The sequence below is a fragment of the Benincasa hispida genome, unplaced genomic scaffold (assembly GCF_027475165.1).
Source record: "Benincasa hispida cultivar pf3 unplaced genomic scaffold, pf3_genome.v1.1 HicScf183, whole genome shotgun sequence".
In the NCBI taxonomy this organism is placed as follows: Eukaryota; Viridiplantae; Streptophyta; class Magnoliopsida; order Cucurbitales; family Cucurbitaceae; genus Benincasa; species Benincasa hispida.
This window is the reverse complement of record NW_028326220.1, coordinates 10598-35665: the sequence shown is the minus strand read 5'-3', so window position 1 is coordinate 35665 and position 25068 is coordinate 10598. Positions and strand designations below refer to the sequence as shown.

Sequence of the window (25068 nt, the reverse complement as noted above, 5' to 3'; positions counted from 1 at the left end):
TAGCGGTGACTGTGCGAACGGCGATGTCGGAACAATTGAGATTGGTAAAGAGTGATCAGAAACTAGCAACGGTTATGGAAAAACCTGTTGGAAGCGTGTGATAGACAATCACAAATAAATAATCAACAAACGATTATTTGAGAGGAAACAAAAACACTTTTAATTGAAAGACTCTTCAAACTTAGTTCACACTTTTGATTGAACTCTTTTTGTGTGTTCTTCTCTACACACTTGGATATATCAACAATGCCAATGTCAATCTTATTTATAGGATTGTCATGGGTAAATTTAAATACATAACTCATACCCTAATTAAATATACATGGAACTATTAAAATCCTACACTTAATTTATGTGAAACTCTACTAAATTAATTCTTACATTAACATACTTAATTAACATTCCTACATTAACATACATAATTAACTCTTTTTTAATTTTTTCAACTCTCATAAATTAATTCATCTATAACCTCTCATAAATTAATATTCTTAATTAACCCACATCCTTAAATTCATCTGTAACTTATCTAGTTAAATAAAACATGTTTAACTTTCAACATCCTCCTTAAACATGTTTTCTGAAAACACCAAGCAAAGTTCTTAACTTATTAAACACATCAACTTTGAGTGGCTTTGTGAAAATATCTGCAATTTGATCTTCAATCTTTACATATTCAACTTAAACCTCCTTTCTTGAAAGGCAATCTCTGATAAAATGAATTCTTGTATCAATGTGCTTGCTACGATCATGAAACACTAGATTCTTTGCTAGAGTAATTGTTCATTTATTATCTACATGGATCACAATTGCATCGTCTTGCAAAACTCCAATTGTCTTCAGCAAATTCCTTAACCAAATTACATGACGAATACATGAGGCTGCAACAACATATTCTACCTCACAGGTAGATAATGTCACAATAGGTTGCTTCTTAGAACTCCAAGTAAATGCAGTATTACCAACAAAGAACACATCCACTTGTACTTTTTCGGTCATTAACATCTTCAGCCCAGTCATTATCACAATAACCTTCAAGCTTGAATTCTTTAGGTGGAGAATAAAGTAATTAATTAAGCGTACCTTTGAGGCAACGAAGAATTCTCTTTGCCACTTTCGAATGAGTAATTGTAGGAGATTCCATAAATTGACTCACCAATCCAACGCTAAAAAGAATATTTGGTCGTGTGCAAGTCAAATATCTCAAACTTCCAATTAAGCTTTTGAAATATGAAGGATCGACAACATCTCCTCTTCATATTTGGACAGTTTTATCCCAACTTCAATTGGAGTTGTGACAAGATTAGATCAATCTTGAACTTCTCTAGAATTTTTCTAGGATATCGTTCTTAAGTGATAAAAATACCTTCCTCTGACTGCTTCACTTCAATGCCAAAATAATATGACATTATTCTAATATCTATCATTTCAAATTTTTGGATCATTTCCTTTTTGAGATCTTCAAACATACTTGCACAATTTCTGGTAAAAATTAAGTCATCCACATGCAGACAAACCAACAAATATCTCCACGATCATTAGTCTTAATATATTGAGAATTTTCATAAGGGCATCTCAAATATCCATTGTCAAGGAAATATCTGTTGATTATGCCATTCCACATTCTAGGCGCTTGTTTCATTTCATATAACACATTCTTTAATTTCAAGACTTTATTGTCTTGTCCTTTCACAACATAGCCAAAAAGTTGTTCTAAGTATACTTCTTCTTCCAAATATTCATTCAAGAATGCTAATTTAACATCCAATTAAAAGATATTCCATTTACTTTGAGCAGTAATTGCAATTAACAACCTTATGGTTTCTAAGCGAGCAACGGGAGCAAATACATCATCATAGTTCATACCTTTTTCTTTGCGAGTAGCTTTTTGCAACTAATTTTGCCTTATGCTTCTCCACTTCTCCCTTTTTCATTTCATTTTGCTCGAATACTCATTTGACACCGATTGCTTTCTTTCCACTTGGAAGAGTAGAAAGTTCCCATGTATCATTCTTCTTTATGGCCTTTATCTCTTCATCCATGGCAGTCTTCCATTTTTCATTTTGCAAAGCTTCTTCAAAATTCAAAGGCTCACTGTCACCAAATAGACAAAAAAGAGTGAGATTATTAATACTTTGACTTAACCCTTCCATCTCATCATATATGTATCGTAAGCTTCTCATGCCACGAGGTCCTTCACTTAAACTTGTAGATGATGAAGGTGTGTGCTTTGTTGTGGAGTGATTGGCGACATTGGTGATGTTGATGAAGAAGTAATGTCACTAGACTCATCATCATCATTAGAAAAAAGTAAAAACTTATAGTATTTTGGTTCATCATTCCAATTCCACATTGTTTCTCATCAAACACAACATCTCTACTTGCCACTGTCTTCTCTGTTGCAAAATTATAAAGTTTGTAGCCTTTTGAGCTTGTATCATAGCCAACAAAAATAAGCTTCTCACTTTTATCATCGAGCTTCCTACGCTTTTGATAAGGTATATATGCATAAGCGATACTTCCAAATACTCTCAAATGAGCAATGAATGGTGTTCTTCCTGTCTATGCTTGTTGAGGAATTTTGTTCAACAAACTTTTAGTAGGAGAATGATTGGACCAGTATACAGCACATTCAACAGCTTGTGCCCAAAATTCTTTTGGCATCTTCTTACTTTTCAACATGCTTCGAGCCATATTGAGTATCGTTCTATTCTTCCTCTCAACAACACTATTTTGTTAAGGAGTCTATGGAACTGTCATAGGCCGATGAATTCCATGTTCTGCGCAAAAATCTTTGAATTCATTTGAAGTGAATTCTCCTCCCCTGTCTGATTTCAAGGCTTTTAGGTACTAACCACTTTCTTTTTCAACAAGAGCTTTAAATCTCTTGAACATGCCAAATACTTATGATTTCTCCTTGACAAAATAAATCCAAGTTTTTCGATTGAAATCATCATAAATAATAAGAAATAATTATTCTTACCAAAAGAACTTGGTTTAATTCGTCCACAAAGATCAGTGTGAACTAACTCTAGTGGTCTCCTTGCTCTTGAAGAAGATTCTTGTGGAAAACTCTTCCTTGCTTGCTTGCCATTAAAACAACCTTCACAAAATTGATCTGGATGTTTGACATATGGCAGTCCTTTCACCATGTTCTTCCTTGCTAATAGTCTTAAGCCATCAAAGTTTAAATGCCCAAGTCTCAAATGCCAAATCCAAGATGGATCTTTCAAACAATGACTTCAAACATTTAGTAACATCAGTTTGAATGTTTAATAAAAATATTCTATTCTTCGTCATTTGCACTTTAGCAATCATATTATCACGATTATCCCTTATCGAGAGACTATAATTCTTCACCAAAATATTATAGCCTTTCTATAAGACTTTTCCCAAACTCAAAATATTGTTCTTCATATCAGGCACATAATAAACATCAGAGATTCTCATGCTTCCCATTCTTCAAGTTGATCAAAATCTTACATTTTCCTTTGACAGGAATTTTTGTGGCATCACAAATATGATATTACCACCAACAAATTCATCAAGTTCCACAAATATTGACTTACATCTACACATGTGATTGCTTGAATTGCTATTAAGATACCATGCATTATTTTCACATGTTTCTTCACTTTTGCATGCTAGAAGCAAAGATGACTCACCGCTTTCTTCATCTTTCTCAGATAATTTGCATTTTCTTCTACTTTATTCCTATATTCCCAGGAATAATGGCCAAAGTTATGGCAGTTATAACATCCAACCTGTCTTTTATCATATCTTTGTCCATTATTTGATCTTTATCCATTTGACCTCGAATAATTTTGTCTTCCACGACCTCTTGATGAATTAGAGTTTGAATTACTCTCATCAAATTTTCTTTGACCATAATTTCCTTAACCTCAACCTCTGAAGTCACCACGTCCACAGTTGTTACCACATCCTTGACCTCGATTGCCTTTTTCTTGGCTATCTACTTTATCTCCCAACTACAACTTTGACTAAAAAGTTGCTATGTTGTTTGTTTGTTCTTCTTGAGAAGCTACTCTTTATGGGCTTGTAAGGAACCCATAAGTTGATCAATGGACATTGTACTCAAATCCTTTGATTCTTCAATAGCTACAATGATGAAATTGAATTTTTCATCCAATGAGCAAAATATCTTTTCTACCACTTGCTCATCATCTATCGTCTCACTATTTCTTTTCATTTCATTTACTACTGCTAGCAATCTTAAAGTATAATCTGAAATCAATTCAGATTCCTTCATATGTAGTGATTCATAATCTCACCTCACAATTTTTTGAGGTGAACCTTCTTGACTCGATCTACTCCTTTATATGTATTCTCCAAAATTTTTCATGCTTGATGTGCAGTAGTTGCTCCAGAAATTTTCCCAAAATTTGGATCATCGATGGCTTGATGAATGATGGTGAGAGCTTTTTGGTCTTTCTTTCTTGTATTTTGCAAAGCTTTTCGTTGAGCTTGATTTAAAGTCACACTACTTTCTAGTTCTTCATAACCATTATTGACAATGTCCTATACATCTTGTGAACTAAGTAGAACTTTCATATGAATACACCAACTGCTATAATTTTCTTTCATAAGTCGAGACACTTGGAAGGGAACCAAATTATTATTTGTCATTGCAAAATGATCATTGTTTTTCAAATTCAAGCTCTGATACCACTCTATTGAAAGCGTGTGATGGACACTCACAAATAAATAACAACAAACGATTATTTGAGAGGAAACAAAAATACTTTTAATTGAAAGACTCTTCAAACTTGTTCACACTTTTGATTGAACTCTCTTTGTGTGTTCTTCTCTACACTTGACATCCTATTTATAAATTAAAATCCTACACTTAATTGATGTGAAACTCTACTAAATTAACTCTTTCGTTAACATAATTAACACTCATCTTTTAATTTTTTAAACTCTCATAAATTAATTCATCTATAACATCTCATAAATTAATATGCTTAATCAATCCACATCCTTAAATTCATCTGTAACTTATCTAGTTCAATAAAACATGTTTAACTTTCAAGAGAACCCGATGACGGAGATGATCGGCATAGCTTTCACATGACTCCAAGATAGAGAATGAAACCCACAACCCAACGGTACACGGTGGCGAACAGAAGAGGGCACGACGGCAAGTGGTGTGGCGGTTGGTAGCGTGCAGTAGTCGACATCCTACGGTGGAGACGGCGGCGTACGATGGCTGGAAAGCAGGTTCCTGGGGGCCGCACCTAAAGAAAAAATAAATTGATGATTTATTTTTTAGTTTTTTATTTTTTAAGTGCAAGTTACCAAACCCTAACTTTGATCATTCCAAATCCCATTCTTTTCAGACCCTATTTGACCGAGACTCTTCCAAATTTAACCAAAATTTATAAATTCTCCATAAATATTTAAATTAACCTCAATCCAAATAATTGGGGATTTATAATCCAAGACTAAAATTTCGGCCGTTACAACTAATTTGTTACTACCCTACTATGTGTAGTTGAAATTGTTCTTGATTTATTTTATTTTACATAAGAAAGGTTGAAATATAATGGAGTACATTCTTTAAAAATTGTCAAATAATTTTTTAATGTCTAATAAGTTGGTGGTTTTCAGATTTTTTTCTCTAGCTAAAGATTAGCTTAAGTTTAAAATATAAAATTAAAGGCAATTATATCATTATAAAAAAAAACATTGTGCATAAATAGAAAAGATGCATGAATTTCTCACAAATTAGCTTTAGTTTATACATATAGCGTTGTATTTTTAATAAATACAATGATGTCTTAAATATATGAAAGTAAACATTACTCGATTTGAAATCGATAAGCAACGTTGTCAAGAAAATAATAAAATTTGGGTCAAAGATAGCAACCAAAGACACAATAGGCTTAAAAGGAAGAGTTGACTCAGGTCAAGGCCAAGACCGATCCTAGTAAAATAATTAATGAAGCATGCTCCTACATGCGCAACCTAATGATATATGAAGGATTCATCCTAAGAGCAGCTCCGAAACTGGTAAAACAACCTAGGTTATATGCTTCTAGAAATATATCATTATAACTTGAGGGAAAATAAGTTCATTTTTCACGCACAAATTCTAAATTTGTTATACTTATCCACTTGTTGACTTAGCAATAGAGGATGTGTGAAAAGTATCACACTGTTGTGCAAAACTTCTATATATTTTGTCGTTCATATTTTTTTTCCTTATCAAATCAAGTTTATTATTACTATCACGTAAAGTTAAGACTTTTTTTTTTTTATGTTTATTTTCACGATACAAAGTCAGGTGATTGTGCTAAAGATAAACCAAGTGCACATGGACAAGAGTAAGTATTTATCACTTAAAAATTGTATTTATCATTAAAAAGGAATAGCTCATATTGGTCTGTCTAGCCATGCTTAAGGATGTTGCAGCCTATTTTTGATGGAGTAATTATGAGTTAAAAAAAATGCTAAATGCAAAGTTTTCCTTAAATCTTTAGGAAAAGCTTCTATAGATTTTAATAGTTATAATTATCACAGATAAAATTTATCTACATTAATATTGTTTTCATTGTTCATCTTTATCGAATATGTAAACTCAAACACAAAACAAAGAACCTAAACACTCTTGTACCATGTAATAAAAACTAACAGATGAAGACAACGAAAGATAGAAATAAGAAAAAAGAATATTGCAAGAGAGGATCCAGGGTTTCGATTGAGTTATTTGTTCATTGAAATGGAAAGATTACGAGTATTTATAAGAAAAATAAAAACAATTACTAATGCACTAACTTCTACCACCAACAGTCTAACATTGAAATTCTTCATCATCATTCCCACTGAGTTGTTTGGCCAATTCCCTTCAATTTAGGAGACACTACCCTAAATTAAACTTGTAAACATAAGTTAAAAATAATAAATTATTGGCACAAAAAAACTCACACACAAGTCTTGAGTGCATTGCTAGCCGATTCCTTTGGTTTGGATTTTTCGTTAGAGTTGACTTGCGTGAAATTACTAGCATCGGTGTGGTGCCGAGCCGAGTACACTCTGGTGCCTTAATTGGTACATGGAGCATTTAGTTTAACTAAGCACATAGAGTGTTAATGTTTTCTCATTTGGACTTACTTACTTATCTCTTTATTTGGATTGTCAAAATGAGGCTATTTATAAGGCATTTCTTCTGACACCTGCTTAGAGTTCCATGTAACGCTGGGGTGTCAAGATGAATGTAGCCCTCAAGGTTATAGAGCGTTGGTGCTAAGCTCGAGTCAGTTGTTATTTCTCATTTGGTGAAATTCCATGAGCTCGAGCGGTCGACTTGGATCCCAGAGGGGTTTAACTTTTCCCTTTTTGGGACACACGATCTGTCATGCAACCTGCCAATTTTTTTTAGCTTTGGGCTCGCCTATAGGCTTTGATCATTCCCTAAGATAATCCTCAACCAAAACTAATTTTATTAGAGTAATTGCAACGAATAACACTTTGAGGGCTAATAATTAAATGTATAACAACATTTTTAAATAATAACAAATGTGGCAAAATTTGTTGGTGATAGACACTATTGCTGATAGACTTCTATTAGTGATAGTCTCTATCACTATAGACTATTACTAATAGACTTTATTAGTTTATCACTAATAGATTATGAGAGTTTGATATAAATTTTGTTATATTTATAAATATTTTTGTATTATACTATATCTATCAATACGTTAAGTCTGATTGCTATATTTGCAACAGTCCCATTTAATTATTTATAAATTAAGTTTGTACTAATTCCAAACAATTTGGCGTACGCCCAATTTTTTGTATACTGTATTTCTCTCCAAAGTCTAATATATTTGTTAATTTTTAGCCAATTATTGAAAGTCTGCTGTATTGAAAATAATAATTAAAAAAAAAAAACTCTGCTGTATGGATCGTTAGCGGATTTTTTATTTTAATATTGTTCTTTGAAAAAATTATTAGAAAAATATAGTAATTTTAGAAGTATTTAGAAAAATATGATAGTATGGCAGGCATTTAGAAAATTGAGATGGGTAGCTCGAGATTTGGACTCTCGACCAAAGTAGGTCGAAAGTTCAACTCTCAACTAAGCCCTTTTTTTTTTTTTTTTTTGACCTCTTCCACGCTAGTATTTTTTTATATATAATGTTTGCCTTTAAAAATTAAAATAGGCCAATGGTTGGTTGGTTTGGTCTTAAATTTAAAGTTGTAGTGTCTCTCTTTTAGTCCTTGGTTCCTCTCATGGGATGTAGCTTTTATTTTTGTTTTGTTTCGTTTTTAAAATTTAGCGTATTTGACATAGTTTCCTAACCTTTTATAAAGTATCTAAAAAATTATACAATTTCCCTTTTGTGTTTAATAAGGTAATATCACATTTAAATTATGAAATAATTTTTTTGAAAAAGTTCTCATATTAAATAATTTAATTTATCATCTAGGTGGATTTGGTTTCAAATTAGGTTTTTATTTGACTTTTTTTCATCAAAACTCTATCAAAATCCGTTAAACATTTACTTTATCATTTAGGCCGATTGACCTATAATATTTGAGTTTTATAATTAATTAAATTGACTTGATGAAAAATGAAAGAGAGATGAAGAAGAGAAATGAGGGAATGAAGAAGAAAAAGATTAAGAAATGATAGAAAGAGAAAGGGAAAGAAAAAAGAGAGATAAATGTAACGATTTAGGTCCTAAACTTTACTATGTAACAAATTTAGTTTCTTGTATATTAAATTTTATAATAATTTAGTCTCTATCGTAGAAATTAGTGTTAATATTTTTTTTGCATAAATAAACCGATGAACAAATTAGAGACTCAATGTTTTTATATATTAAATTATCTACATAATAAATTAATAAAATTTGACATCTAATTTGGATGAATTTTATCCTATTTTAGTGATTGATTATAGGGTTACCATTAGTTTGATTTCCCCTCTTACCCCTTTTAATTGACGGTAGATATAGGGAGATCGTAGGTAATTTCACATTTAAACTATTAAATAATTTTTTTTTAAAAAATACCATATTAAATACTTTGTTTTATCATTACAAATAATGATACTTTGTTTTATCCTACCAGTTTCATCGTACTGACCAAGGACAGATACAACTCATGGATGCTTCAATCTTTATTCGGTAGGACAAAAAAGGAGACTATTGGCACTACGTGCTAAGAAACTTGCAATCGAGGTTTCACAATATTACAATTTTACTCTTTACATTTTTTCATCTTTAGTGTTAATGTATGTTAATAAATTTAAATTAAATAAACGAATTATAATTAATTAAGTTTCACTATTTTTCATCACTTTTAAAATTCAATTTAAAATTTCACCTCATAGTTATTTTAAATCGATTGTGATTAAAAATGTAAATCATTTAGTCTAGGGACCAAATTGAAACAAAAATCAAATCTTAAGTGTAAAATTATAATATTACTAATTTGAGCTTTATAATTTAGTAGTTAGTAATTATTGAATTATATATTAGCTTTTATTTCTAATTGCATCAAACCATAAAGTTTGTTTTATTTACAACATTTGATTAATTTTAGATTTTACTATAATTTTTAATTGTGTTCACATTATGTTTAAAGATATATAAATTATCTTTATCTAAGAAAAGATATATAAATGAAATGATTCAATTTGAATTTTTTGAATTAACTTATTGGTTTAAGAAAGAAGAAAGTGAAAAAAATGTGAATCATGAGTGGAGATTATTAGAAATTGGAAGAGAAGAGAAGAGAGAATATAATTATTGTAAAACTACAATATTTTTTAAAAATATTTTTAAAAGTAACACATTTTCATAAATTTTTTTAGAAACTTACGATATAATTCCAAATCTCTTGATCTTTAGCAGTGTAATTATTTATTTATTTATTTTTAATTTAATTTAATTTATTCATAAAGAATTAGTTGTTGTAGCTTTTCAACTAGTAATGAATTATATCTTCAACCTCAGTTTGTGTGCACTTTTGATTTAAACTTCTCTCACTTTTATCCAATTTACGAGAAGCAGTTACTTTAAACCTAACTCTTAACGCTTCTTTAATGATGTTTTACTTCTAACAACTAAAAGGATTAAATGTATTAGAATTCTTGAAACCGTTTGGCTATTGAAAATTGCCCCAACAAAATTGAAATAAATTCAAAGGGTACACAATTTATAATTTAATTATTTTTTTAAGAAAAATTCTTATAAATAGAAAAATTACAAAAATATTTATATTTTATAGTATAAAAAAAATACAAAACCATTTTATACTTTTGAAATTTTTTACCAGGATAAATATTTTTAGATATTTTTTTTTATATTTAAAAAGGTCCACTTTTTAATAATGTACTTTTATCATGTTTATCTTCGTCTCTTTTATCTTAAACTTTGGTGATTTATTTTAGTCATCGTACTTCTAACTTTTAGTTTATTTTGATCATTGTAGATTTTAAAATGACCATTTTTGACATTTGGAAAAATGAAATAAAAACGAAAGTGAGGGACCAAAATAGTCTTTTTTTTTAATTACATATACCAAACTCTGTATTTTGAAGAATATGGACCAGACGAACTAAAGTTGAAACTATAAACGTCAAAGTAAGGAAAAATATTTTTTGATCTCTAAGTTCCAAAATGTTACAATTTTATCTTTAAAGTTTGGGTCTTTTCAATTTGGTTAATATGTTTCAAGATTTACATTTTAATTTCGAGTTTTCATAAATATTCATTTCAGTCTTTCGTGTTAATGTATAAAAAAAATTCTAATAATTAATTAAGTGTCACTATTTTAAATAAGTGTAGATCTTGAAATCTAATGATGCAATTGAAATAAAATTCTAGCCTTAAGTTTAAAATTGTAACGTCTAGAACTTCAGGAATATCCAAACATAAACTAAAAATATATTTTTCTTAATATTTTAAAAACACAAAGACCAAAATAAATTAAGGTCACTTTTACCTTAGTAAAAACTTAATAAATCAATGATAATTTGAAAAGTGGGCGCATTTGATAACGTTATGTATAGTTTACTTGTGTTCTGAAACCGTACCGATATGTAGGGACCACTTCTAAATCTATAATAAAAATGCAAATGTACCGACGAGCAAAGGATACTCAATCCAATTGTATTTAAAAGTTATGTCAATATTGTTACTGTCACTGTTACAACATAAAAATTCCAAATTTGTTTTTTCATTACTGTTGTTGTTTGATGTAACGACATAAATGTAAATTCATAATTCTAAGTAAACATGATAAAAAACAATCTAATTAGATTTGTAATCATAGTCTATTACGATTGATCTACCAGTGAGATTCTATTACCATTATACTAATTTTCTTTAAGAATGAGTAAACGTGGCAAAACTACATTAAGAATAGCCTCGAAAAAAAAAAAAAAAAACAATTACATCACTAAAGTCTTAAAAGAAGAAGAAGGGGGAAAAAAGAAGAGGAAAAAAAATGGTGTAAACGTGAAGGGGTGAATGCGATGGGTCCAGCTTCCGCACCCCTTCAAGGGCTGTAACAGGGAAGCTGTTGAGTTTGAAGCTCCTCAATTCTACATTTTTGTTGCCTTTTCTCTTCCTTTACTCATACCTTCCTTCCACTTTCTTCTTTTCCCAACAATCACCAACCAATTTTATTCCCAAATTCAATCTCTCTATGAAATTCTACTTTCCCCCAATATGTTCAATTTTGAAGATGAACTCATAATTGAACCAGGATTTTCATGGTTAATCTGGATTCAGCTTCTTGTTATTCTCCTCATCTTCATCCTTTGTTGTCTTACCATCTTCGCTATTGATTTCTCCAAAACCAATACTACTGATATCAACTCCACTGCCGCCATTGCCTCCTCTTCCACTACTCGCTTCCTTTCTCACAACGGGAAGAACATTCATCCTAACCACAACATCGGAATTGACCCTAATCCACCGCGGAATGCGCAGGTATGCCGTTTCTCGGCTTGTCTTTTTTAACGACCAGTGTAAGAATCTTTGTTATGTGTAGCTGGTGTAAGAAATTTTTCGATTATGTCGAGAATTAGGGTCTAGGAGTTCTCTTATGCAGAATTCAGTCAAATCTGTTGGTGTTTTTTTCACTCTACTTTCCAATTTTGGATTTCTAGATTCCGCCATAGCTACGGCATCAATTGCATGGTTGTTTCCACCTAGATTTATCAGCTTTTTGCTGGCTAATGGGCGAGAATATATGGCATTGAATATTTCGTTTAGATTACATAGGAAAATTCGTGTTGATAGTGTCAAGAGGTCTCCTGTGATGCTTGGAAATTAGGGAGGTTTTTCAATTTTATAAAGAGTTGGTTACCCGTGCGAGCTTTGCCATCTGTCTAGTGCCCAAAATTTACTTTGATTCAACTACATTCTCCAACGTAAAGCCAAACTTCTTGGGTAGTAGGACAAAGAACGAAAAACCTGCTCTAAGGCCCTGCGAAACTGTAATATTTGCACAATTGGGTGGGTGGAGATTTCTGCTGGAAGCTCTTACTTGCTTCTTCTACCTATTCGAAAGGATGCAATATGAAAAATTAGGTCAGAAATTGTGTCAGGTGAGTTTCTCATTGAGGCACGCTGCAAGTGAACACTAGGCATGGAGGTTGAGATACAGACCATGTTGCCAACAGGTAGCTAAAAATTTTGGAACTGAATTTCTTTAATAACTTTGATCGTGCTATGTGCTCGAGCTGGATGTTGCTGAAGCTCACCCAAAATTGCATTGCATCAGAATCTTGCAGCTATTGGTCAATAACAGAATTTACAATTGGAACTTGTCCATAGCACAGTATAGGGGGGATGTCTTCCATAGACAATGAAGAAAGGGATTCCTGGTGAAATTGTGGAAAGTGGCATTACACCAAAGTTCTACTAGGAATATCTAGAAATGGCTCAGAAAAATTGTATCTGAGATGATGGAGAAGGAAAACCCATGTAAGCGGCCTTGTGATTTTACTGAATGAAGACGCCGGCCATAGAGTGAGTAATAAATAGATGGTGCAAATGACAAAATTGACATCAGCAATCTGCCAGACCTTCCTCCAAAGGGCTTGGAATCCATACATTTGTTAACTTCACTTCATTCTGAACCAAACGCTTTATGGATCTCTCCAACCAAGTAGACACGACTCTTTACTCCATCTCCTTCTATGCAATGGTAATGGATTGATGGCTTCTATGTCACGGATGCAATTCTGATCTCAAAGAAGAAAATAATTATGAATAAGGTGATCTTATTAATGCTCGAAAGCTATAATTCAGAGCAATGGTGTTAGCCTTTGGTGAGTATTACGGTAGATCACCCCCTCGTGCATTCCCATCCCTTGTAACTAACTAGCCAGCCCCCCTGAAAGATGGTAATGGATGACTTCAATACCGTGGATGGGATCCTTATCTCAATGAAGATCACAAATACGAATAGAGTGTTTTATAAATGCTTTCAGAGGAATGGTGTTAGCATTTCGTGAGGATTGAATCTCTCTCTACTAGATTCTTCCTGTTCCTGACCCCCCTTAGATCACCCCCTCGTAAGCCAACATTTTTGTAACAAGAGTTTGTTTTTTTATTTACCAACGGAGTATTTACTATCCAGGTAAGAATGTGTTGATGCCCAATAAGTATCAGCCTTTCAACTATTAGATGGTGAAACTGAATGAGTGGATCCTCTATTATACTTTTGTTAAATTATCCGTCGTTCTAGTGCGGGTCAGATATTTCTTTGCTATTAATAAATCGCTAAATTGATTTACATAATGAGCCTAATTTCACTTGAGAGTAGTTTTATATATATCTTTAGCCTACTACTAATAAGCAAGAAGTTTGTCTTCGTTGGTTGTGTATTGTGCATTTAAAATATTGTCCACGAAAGATCCTAAATTTCCAATTCAGTACAATAAGACAAGGGTTGAATTGAACTCAAGTTGGCTTCTTGCATATCATATCATCAATTCTATATATTCTACATTTGTTGTATGTATTGGAACCAAGGATTTACCATTCAAGTGCACTGAATTTCTAGATTCATAATGTCTGAAATTGTAACAAAATAATATGCAGGTCACGAATGAGCAAAGCATCAGGGGGGAGATAACAAGTAGTACGAGCAGAAGAATCACACAAGTGGGAGAAGGCACTGTAGTAGGAGGGGAAGGCTCTCAAGAAACCAAGTTAGATCTTCACCCTTGTAGTTATTTCAGGCTTGCTAAATCAGCTTTTCTCAGGTGCCTGGGGTTGGACGCTTCAACTGAGAACTCAGTCTCGGATGAAAGACAGAGACAGGAATCAAGAAAATTCAAAGAAAGTTGATGTATGTGTCACTCTCCCCATTAAACGAACCTGTATGCATTATATCTGTAAGATAGTTGTGTCTTGTATCTTTATACTGTAATATATCTTTAAAAGCATTATGATTCTCATACCGCATGAGACATCAAAATTGATTAATTCATCCAAATACGTAGTCAAAACAACTGAAATCTTCGTTCCAAAATTTATTTCTTAAATTTAAGCAGGGAAGAAGATACTCGGAGAGGAGAATATGTTGTTAAAACGTAGGAAAACATAGTGGTACAGGAAGAAATTTTGGCATTTCAGAGAGTAAGGGGCTAGATATCAGTAGAAATATTGAACGGTTGTGCTTGTAGAGTTTACAAGAAAAAAGAACAGTTTAGTTTTTCTGTAAACCTAATTTTGTTACAATCAAGCAGGCAAAAGAATGCAAAACCAGGTGATAACACTGACACTGATTGAGCTACAGAAAGAGATTACAAGTCGTTTTAGTTTTTTGGTTTCCAAATACCATAGTGTTACAGAGAGAAATTATTGAACGAAAGAATGGTGTATGGTTATTTTGTCTCTTTTGTTGGCATATAGTTTTTATGTACTTAGTCATTAGGAATATAAATAGAAGAAACCGGTTTGTTCTCATTGATGTGTCAAATTTTGGTGGATCTACTTTTCTTCATTAAATTATTTTTCTTACTATAGGGTAAAAATGAGGTATGGGGATTTTTTTTTTCTCTTTTTTCTTTTCAAGAATAAGAATCACCATCGGTGATTCGGTAAATGACTTTTTGGATGTTGAGCTAAAGTTTGAAATTAATGTCTGTGTTTAGAATGTAGAGTTTAGAGTTGGGAAGTATGTGTTTGGAATGCAAAGTTGAATTATTAGGTTAAAGGTATTTGGTGTAGTTTTTATAATTTTAAAAAAGTATAATTTTTTTGTGGTTATTTTTTGTTTGCTTAACTTTTTGTTTACCCTTTAATTGCACATGATTTTTCTCAAAATTTAAGCACTCAATTGAAATGTCGACTTAAAACCTCTACATATATTTTACAATTTTTTGCATGTAACCATTATACTTGAAGTAGATAAAATACTCTTGTTTCAATACATGCAATGAAGTTACAATATACTTTCACATGAATGGAATAGAAGTGTAATATGCACAAAAAAAAAAAAAAAAAAAAATGTAGGCCTCAAGAGATTTAGAGCCTATGGAATCTTATGTAGAATTGTAGGTTAAGTTTAGTGTGCATGTAGGTTTTGGGATTGCAATCAAAGTTGGATTGGCTAGATAAAATGATGATCATTGTTATATAAGGGAGGACAATTATCATAGTATGAGGCCATTTAGGTGAAACTAAAAGATATCCATGGAGTTTATGTCCGAAGTGGATAATATTATACCATCAGGAGATATCTAAAAGTCTATTGTTCCTACCAAATGGTATTAGAGCGGTGATAAACCTTGACTTAGCCATGCTTGTAGAATCCTCAAGTGTTGAACAAAGAAGTGGAGAGTTTCAGAAGATGCAGTTATGGTGGTATCCATTCGTGGTTGAGCTTTCAGACAAATAGTGAAATATTTTTCAAGAAGTGTTTACATTTAAACAATTTTTATAAAAACCGTTTAAAATAAAAATACAAATGTGCTTGGTTACATTTTCTCAATATTTTTTTTCCCCACATACACAAGTTTGTTTAGTTTGATTGTATACCTAAAGTGTTTCTACTAATGTTAAATTATTATATATGGCGATTATTAAACACTATAAATTAATAATTTCAATTTTGAATTAAAAAACACTTTCATTGCCAAGTCTTTTTTTTTTTTTTTTTTTTTTAAAATTTTTTTTAAAGTATATGATTTGAGTAGGTTGTTAGAGTTAGTTATTAGAGATGAGCGATAGAGTTGGAAGTCATAGTTGGTTAACAAAGGTGGTCGTCGAAGTTGGCTGTCGAAGGCAGTCTTCGTCAGAGGTAGTTGTCGGAGTTAGACTGTTGAAGTTGGTCGTCGGAGTTAGACTGTTGGAGGTGGTCGTCAAAGCATGTCGACGGTGTGAGGCGACAATAGTTGTTGACAGTAATTGTTGCTAGAATTGGGGCGTTGGAGGTGGGTATTGGAGCATGTCGCTGAGATGATTATTGTTGGAGTTGATTGTCGATGGTGGCCGGTGATTGGAGTCATTGGAGACATTAGAGGGAGGAGAGAGAAAGAGAAGAAGATGGAGTTTCTTGATAAATTGCAAACTTCAAGAGTGAACCCTATTGAAGTTGGTAGAGTTGAATTATTTAATTGAAGTTGGTAGAGTTGAATTATTTAATTGAAGTTGGTGGGATAAACACTGAGTTGAATAAAAACCTAACTCAACTCAACCCATGTCAAAGCTCAAACATCCCTTTAGAGGCCTTTTTTTTTTTTTTTTTTTTTGGGAAATGTAGGTGACAAATCTTTAAATGTCGGAATCACATATATCTAACATCTTTAGATAAACATGTTTGTTTTGTAAGAATATTTTTAAAGTTATTTGACATACTTGATAATTGTGTTTATTTCTTAGGATTTTTATCTAGAAATGTCTTAAATTTACATAATATTCCAAGAATGCCCTTATGATCATTCATTTATTTATAATTAATTTAATATAATTTGAACTTATATAACATTTTTTATTAATTTGACTTTTTTCATGAATTAATATTTTAAAATTATTTTTAAATGTTATTTTTTTTTTGAATAAACTAATATATATTCATTTAACATTTTTTTATAAAATAAATAGTAATTTGAATTTGAATACCATTCTTAAAAAAAGTAAAAACAACTACGATATGACAAAGAAGGGAAATATATGGTTGACAGTAATTATTTTAATTATAAAATACAAATAAAAAGTGGTATATAATAAATAAATAAAAATATATATATATATATATTAAAATGGGCCAAAAGGGGAGATTTTTCCCCTTCCCTTTTTGCCCTCACATATTTTAATATTTCTCTTATTACCCCTTGTTGAAAGAGAAATTTTGGACCAATTAGAAATTACCACGTCATTCCTCCAATTAATGACAAAATTGCCAAATCATCCAATTAGTCCAATTAAAGGATGACATGTGTCCCAAATTGAAATTGAAGACATAAATTGGCGAATCCCGATGATGACATGTGTTTTTTTCTTGACCGTTGGATCAACTTAATTATTTTGATCCAATTAAATATTAAAGTTTGAGCTAAAGTTCAATTGAGCCAAAAAAAATACGTTTAATTTGACCAAAATATCAAATAAGGCCCAAATCCAATTAGTTGGACTTAAAGGCCAGGTCCATGGACAAACCAAGCCCAAACCCACAAATGCCACCAAAGAACTCTATAAATAGAGGAGTTCTCTTTATTGGCAAGGGTCGACAATTCTACATTAGAGGGAATTCTCTACAATCAGAAGACTCCCATAAACATTTAACAGAGAGAGAATCAAAGGATCAAGTACTAGAGATCGAACCATATGCACATAAAATCTACATTAACATAAGTTTAACTCCACGAAATACATTTCTCTAAAAGTCTCGTACGAACATTGATCCTTGAAGAAGGTCAATCATCCAAGAATATCATTAAACCCAAAAGTCAATCATCCAAGAAGATCAACAAGCCCAAAGGTCGATCATCCAAGAAGATCATCAAGCCCAACGATTGACTACTTAAGAAGATCAACAAGCCCAAAGGCCAATCATCCAAGAAGATCAATCAAAGATTAAAGTTTATTTTGAAAGCATAAAAAAATTATGTATTAGAGATTGTACATGCTATACTAAAATTAATACAAATAACAAGTTCAACTCCACGAAATGAAGTTTCTTTAGAAACCTCGCATGAACAAATTGGCACGCCTAGTGGGACATCTCTACTGCTCATCTCTCTTGTCATCCAAATCAACAATGAACAAATGGTATCGAAGAAAACTGCATCCAAGGCAACTACTGCAAGCAACTCCTATACAGGACATGTCACCCCGAGTCACTCAAAGAAGATCCCGCATGATCAAGAACAAGACTCTGTCATCGTGGAAAAAATATGGACCAATTGATGGAATTTCCTAAAGGTGGGATCGTCACAGAGAAAATCCCTTGTTCGAAAATTCTACTCCTGCTTCTGATCGACCAGAGAAAAAATCACACTTTGATATAGTGTTTGTATGATGGCTGACGTAACGGCTGAGTCGGCCATGGCAGAGATGGAGAGGAAGATAAATCTCTTATTGAAAGTTGTTAAGGAGCTAGACCATGAAATCACTGCCTTAAGAGATCAAATATAGGCTCGAGAAACTGCTGAGATGAGTCAAACTTCAGCTATCAAAGCCAATGAAAAAGGAAAGCTTGTCCTATAGGAAATTCAGCTGCAACAATCTACCTCTATTGCCTTTCTGTCAGTTCAACAATTGCAAGATATGATTACAAACTCCATAAGGGCTCAATATGGAGAACCGTTGCAAACTTATTTTATATACTCCAAGCCGTATACCAAGATGATCGACAATCTGAGAATGCCAACTGGGTACCAATCTCCAAAGTTCCAGCAGTTTGATAGAAGGGGGAATCCAAAACAACATGTTGCTCACTTCATTGAAACGTGTGAAAATGCAGGGACCAGAGGAGACCTGCTATTCAAGCAGTTTGTTCTTACCTTAAAAGAAAATGCTTTCGATTAGTAGACTGATTTAGAGCCAGAAGTGATTAACAGTTGGGAGCAGTTAGAAAAAGAGTTCTTAACAACTTTTATAGCACTAGACGTATCGTCAGAATGATGAAGATGACAAGCACCAAGTAGTGTAAGGAAAAGCTGGTCATCGATACGTTAACAGATGGAGAGCTCTAAGTTTGGATTACAAAGATAGGCTCACTGAATTATCCACAGTGGAGATGTGTGCCTAAGACATGCATTGGGAGCTTTTCTACATCCTACGAGGAATAAAACTTCATACATTTGAGGAGTTGGCGACACGCGCTCATGACATGGAGTTGGAACTGAGCATCGTTAACAGAGGAATTAAAGATCTATTAGTCCCTGAAGGGAGAAAATATAAGAATAAAACCAAGGGCACTGAAAAGATCGTGAACAGTGCCATAAGAGAATCTATGGTCATTCATGCAACCCCAATCAAATTTTCCTCTAAAGGAAAAAAAAGACGAAAAATACAATGAGGGTGAAAAGTGTCGCACGACTATTAAAGAAAGGCAGAAAAAAGTTCATCCATTCCCTGACTATGATGTTGCAGACATGTTGGAGCAATTATTAGAGAATAACTCATTCAGCTGCCAGAATGCAAGCGACTAGAGCAGTTAGAAAAAGAAGGAGATCCTAACTACTGCCAATATCACCGGGTCATTAGCCACCTAGTAGAAAAGTGCTTTATGCTAAAGGAGCTAATTCTAATATTGGCTCGTGAAAAGAAGATTGAGCTGGACCTTGATGAAATAGATCAAACAAATTATGCTACAATAGCGGCGACTTCAAGTGTTCCAATACCGTTTGCATCTTTTGATCAAAGAGAAAGCTTCATCCAGTTTGGGACTTTCGAGCCTATAGTCGTTCGGTTCCAACAAGAGATTTTAACAACAGATACCCAAAGCAAAGATGATCCTATTGAAGATGACAACGAAAGGTGGATCCTTGTGATTCGACAAGATAAAGGAAAGTCAAGTTTCTTCCAAAAGAAGTTGCGCTTCCGTCAAAATTATAGAAAATGAGGCAAAACTCAGAAAAAGAAAGAAAAAAGAGTGCGTGGAAGCCTAAGCTTGGTAAGGAAGAAGACGAAGACTTCCCTCAACTTCAACGACTAGTGACTTTGGCAGAATTCTTCCCAAGAAACTTCCTCGATAATCATCTAGAGGAGGTATTATAAGTTATTGCATGTCATGCTGTCAGCATGGTGGAAGTTAACAATAATCATAAAACCATTGAAGAAGTTGATGATTCAAAAGAAACCAAGCAAAGAGCTTCTGTCTTCGATCATATCAAACCTTCAACATCTGCTTTTGATCATCTCAAGATAACAAGCAATCAACATAAAGGAAGGATGAAAATCTTGACGACAAAATAATTTTATGAAAAAAAACAATGACAAAAAGATTCACGGTCGTGTCTCTTCATGCATGAAGAGGAAGTTGTCTGTTGATATAAATATAGAAGATTTCTTGATGGTGAAACCAAAACTCATCATACTGACGAATCCTACAAATGAAGAGGATGATCAAAGTCAGGATGAAATAAGAGCTTCTAAAGTTTAAATGAAGAAGCTCCTCATTGCAAGAGTCTAAACTGCATGTTGCTCTTGTCCCACATGAGCTTAAAAGATGAACGACCCCAAAAACCAAAAAAATAGTGAACTACATTATAACTTGATCCTTGTTCATTATAAAGGGTACAAGGAAACTTAACGAGAACTTTAAGTTCAGTAAAAAAAAAAAAAAAACATTTGAACTACGTTATGACTCGATCCTTTTCTTCAAGGATATGTAGGCAACTTAAACAAATTTAACTTCAGTTTATCAAACACTTTCACAAAAAAAGGAGTGACATAATCGCCTTACATGTGGTACTACAAAATTAATGTTGTTCATTCGCACTAAGGAGTGAAACTCTAAATTGAAGATGTTCATCACTACTGAAGGCAATATAATAAATTGAAGTTGTTCATCCCTACTGGGGGGAACACAATAAATTAAAGATGTTCATCCTTAGTAAAGATGTGACACAAAAGAATGAAAATGCATGTAGTCTGCTTGATACTACACAGGTTGGATGCGCACAATAAGGTCTTTGCTAGAAAATTCTGTGAAACCCGGATTTCTATTTTCCTTACTTAAGCAAGTGTTAAAAGGAATTAACTAAGTGAAAATTAAATCCTATGTTAAAGGGAAGGAAAATTCTAAGTGTTAAGTAGATTTTCCTTGAATAATTTAAGTTGAGCTTTAGTTGGTAAAATTGTAATGAAATTTGTATAATAAGTAGTTGATGAGAAAGTTAGTGTGGAATGGTGAAGAAGGAATGGGGATTTGAAAAGAAAAATATGGAAATTGAGTTTGGAAAATTTGGAAAAAATTGGCTAAGTATGAAATTTATGTGAAATGCGTTATGGCTGAGGAAAGGATTGAAGAACTGAGAAAAATATGGAAAATTATTTGAGGAAAATCTAAAAAATTCGTGTAAAAGTGGCACAAAGTGGTGGGCAAACGTGTAGAAGTTGCACGGAGACAAACAAGGTTCACAGTAGCTAACAACAAGATTAGCGAGATTGGAGAGAAAATGGGAGAGAGCAAGATTGGAGAGAGCGAGATTGTTGGAGAGAGCGAGATTTTGAGTGAGAAAGTTGGAGAGAGCGAGATTTTGAGCGAGAAAGTGGGAGAGAGTGAGAGTGGAGAGAGCGAGACCAGTAAGAAAGTGGGAGAGAGCGAGAGCAGCCTGTGCGTGCAACAACGCCTCGTCCGATGCTATTTTCGAATCCCTCGCCCACACAAACGTCGAAGGGCCTCGCTTATGCATCGACCGGCCGGGTAAGCATCTATGCGTTGAATTTGGCTGTGTTATTGTGGATTATGCGTTGAAATCCCTAAGTTGGACGCATAAGGATGAGATCACAAGGGTAACGTCAGCCAAACCATGTGTCATCTTGGGAGAAATTCTTAAGGGCTAAGGAATTGTGGTGGACGCATATGGAGAAAACACCTTGGGCCAAGATGATGCAAGCTTGCGTTGATGAGGGGAGAAGTAAACACTTGGCCATGCAGCCAAGTAGGTGGTGTCAACACCAAGGGAAGTTTGGACGCCTATAAATAGAGCCTTTGGAACTTCATTTTCAAATCACAAAATCAGCAATTTCGTAAAAGAGAGGGAGAGCAGTGAGGGTTGAGGAGAACACATCAACTTTAGACGAGGAGATCTCCCAATCTACTCGTGCGTTTGGAGTGATTCTAAAGCCATCTGAAAGCTCTAGAAGTTTAGTTTTCAGAGTGGGTCTGCCGGAGGGAAAAACTCAAAGGAACCTGGCTGGAGATTGAAAAGAAGGCAGAAAGGTCAGCCTGTCGGATCAGTTTGGGCCATTCTTGAAGATTCTATGATTCCGGCCAAACCACGAGGATTTCTGAGCTGAAATTTTAGGGTAAGTTTTCTGTCATAAGGTTCAGAACTATGAGTAATCTAAGCTGTAAGTTGAATCTGGATTCTAGGGGTGAAAAGGAGCCCGAGGAGCCATTAGAGTGAAAAGCTCCTAAGAAATCAAGGTGAGTGTCTAAAATGTTTTGACTAGAACATTTTGCTTAAACTTTTTGATTACAAGTGTTATAGAAAGCATGTTTTCAAGAATATTCTCATGCCTACTAGTTTTATGAAGTGATTTCCAAGCAAGTTGTGAATTATGTTTTGAACGCATGCATGTGTGAGAAATTGTTGAAAAACTATTTATACGTGTTGATTTGATCCAGCATGCGTTAACATGTTTAAAGTCATGTTTTATATGTGTTATACTTTACATGCTTTAAAGAGAAAAGTCGTTTATGACTAGTTTTACTAAAATGTGATACCGAAGGACATTTGAGAAGGTATCCACCCAACTAGATACTGAAGGACATTTGAGAAGGTATCTATTGGTACTGAAGGACGTTTGAGAAGGTATCCTAGTAGCTCGATACTGAAGGACATTGAGAAGATATCTGAGCAGAAGTACCTAATGTGTGAGGGTACTTAGTGTGGCCACAGGTGAATAGAGTCAGAGATTGAACAAAAGGGTTCTCTCTGGACTAGTAGTTGGTGTTAGGATTGTTTTACCCACAGTAGGGTACATTGGATTGAGAAATGATTTTACTGTTTTATGATTAAAACAACTTTATATGTTTTATGCTTGGAAAATATTTATATTGCAGTACAAGTACTGTAAAAGTTTATGTTTCAGTTAAAAACTCATTACTGAAATCATGCATGAGAATTTACTATGTTTTCTCGGTAACTCACTGGGCGTAAGCTCACCCCGTTTTCAAATGTTTTGTTTTCTCCCCCACAGGTAGCGGTCAAATCCTCTAAAGATAGCTCTGCGTCTGCTCTGCCACTAAAGGACCAAAAGATTTGTAACCGTTTGCTAGGTGGTTACTGTTAATATTGTACACATGTTACTATTGTTCATATAGGGACTAAGGTTTGTGGGTTTTGGGACTTGTAAATCTAGTGTTGTAATGACTCTAAACATATTATGTTTCTAAGTTAATAAATTGTGGGCCTAAAGACGTCCCGTTGCATATGAATTATAATTGGTATCAGAGTTATTCCGCAAGAGTTATTAGGCAGTAAGTGTCAGCCCAAGGGTTGGTAACTGCTGTAGTCACGCCTTTCTCTAGGCTAAGAAGGTGGTCTGGGGCGGGGTGTGACAAATTCAATCTTCTTTCCGCTCGCTTAAATAAAGAAGCAGTGTTGGGTGTTGCTGGCTTCAAGTTCGAGGCATCATTCGAATAAAGGTCGATTCTTCATCTTCAACTATAAATGTTCTTCAAAATCAAGATCAGAGGTTTTGCCAATGCTTCTTAAAATTCAGGATCAAATGCTTCGTTGATGCTTCATCAAATTCAAGTTTGAAGGATTTGTCTATGCTTCATCAAATTTAAGCGCATAGACTTCATTGTTGCTCTTTCATTTTCAAGTTTAGGGCATTGCTTTATCTTCAATATTAGGGTTTCGCTCATATGAAGTGGCATTCCAACCTCAAAGTCTGGTGTGGCTCACTTCACTTCATTCGCTCGAGTCGAAGACTGAAGCCAAAATCCAACAAAACCTTAAGGTCTCGCACTAAGATCGAAACCAGGGGAATGCTGAGATCAAAGCCGGTAGAACTCTGAGCTTGAAATCGACAGTACACTTGAGTCAAAGATTGAAGCCAAATCCAATAGAATCCTTAAGTCGCACATTAAGATCGAAGCCAACGGAACGATGAGATCAAAACCGATAGAGCATTGAGCTTGAAACCAACGAAACGCTCAAGTCAAGAACTCCAGCCAAATCCAACGGAATCTTCAGGTCGTGCACTAAGATCGAAGCCAATGGAATGCTAAGATCAAAGTCGATAGAGTACTAAGCTTGAAATCGACGAAACGCTCAAGTAGAGGACTCAAGCCAAATCCAACGAATCCTCAGGTCGTGCACTAAGATCAAAGCCAACAGAACGCTGAGATCAAAGCCGGTAAAGCATGAGCTTGAAACCGACAGAACGTTCAAGTCAAGGACTCAAGTTAAAACCGTTGAAATCCTCAAGTCGCAGATTAAGATCATGCTTACAGGAGGAACGCTAAAAGCGAATCCCCAAATCGTCAGTTCTATTCTTTTCTGCAAAAAAAAAAAAATAATAATAAAATAATAATAATAATAATAATAATAATAATAATAATAATAATAATAATAAATAAAAAGAAAAAAAAAAGGGTCACTTGTCGTGTTAAAAAAAAAAAGGAATGAATTAATAAATTGCTTAAGTGAATAAACATATAATAAACACAACGGAGTTGGCGACCACCCCTGTAGGCTACACAGTCACCCACATAGGAGTTGTGTCTAACATGAGTCAAATCGTTGTTGGAGGAGCTGGCGACCACTCCTGAAGGTTACACAGTCACCCACATAGGGTGGGGTTGTGTCTACTAAGAGTTAGATCGTTGTTGGTGGAGTTGGCCATATAATCACCCGTAGGGGCTGTATCTAGAGTTAAATCAATT

At 33.6% G+C, this 25068-nt stretch overlaps 1 protein-coding gene across 4 annotated transcripts; it reads left to right on the top strand.

The window, feature by feature from the left end:
• Positions 1–11461: 11461 nt before the first annotated feature.
• On the top strand, positions 11462–23620 carry LOC120087700 (uncharacterized). Of its 4 annotated transcripts, none has more exons than XM_090309505.1 (3): positions 11462–11969; positions 14091–14340; positions 23373–23620. In XM_090309505.1, exons 1-2 carry the CDS (start codon positions 11505–11507, stop codon positions 14337–14339), a joined length of 714 nt encoding a protein of 237 aa, XP_090165631.1. In that variant the 5' UTR covers positions 11462–11504; the 3' UTR covers position 14340; positions 23373–23620. The 4 variants fall into 4 exon arrangements, with proteins under 4 accessions (XP_090165631.1, XP_090165632.1, XP_038900495.1 ...); XM_090309506.1 differs by lacking the exon at positions 23373–23620 and adding an exon at positions 14741–14960; XM_039044567.2 differs by lacking the exon at positions 23373–23620 and adding an exon at positions 14546–14960.
• Positions 23621–25068: the final 1448 nt, after the last annotated feature.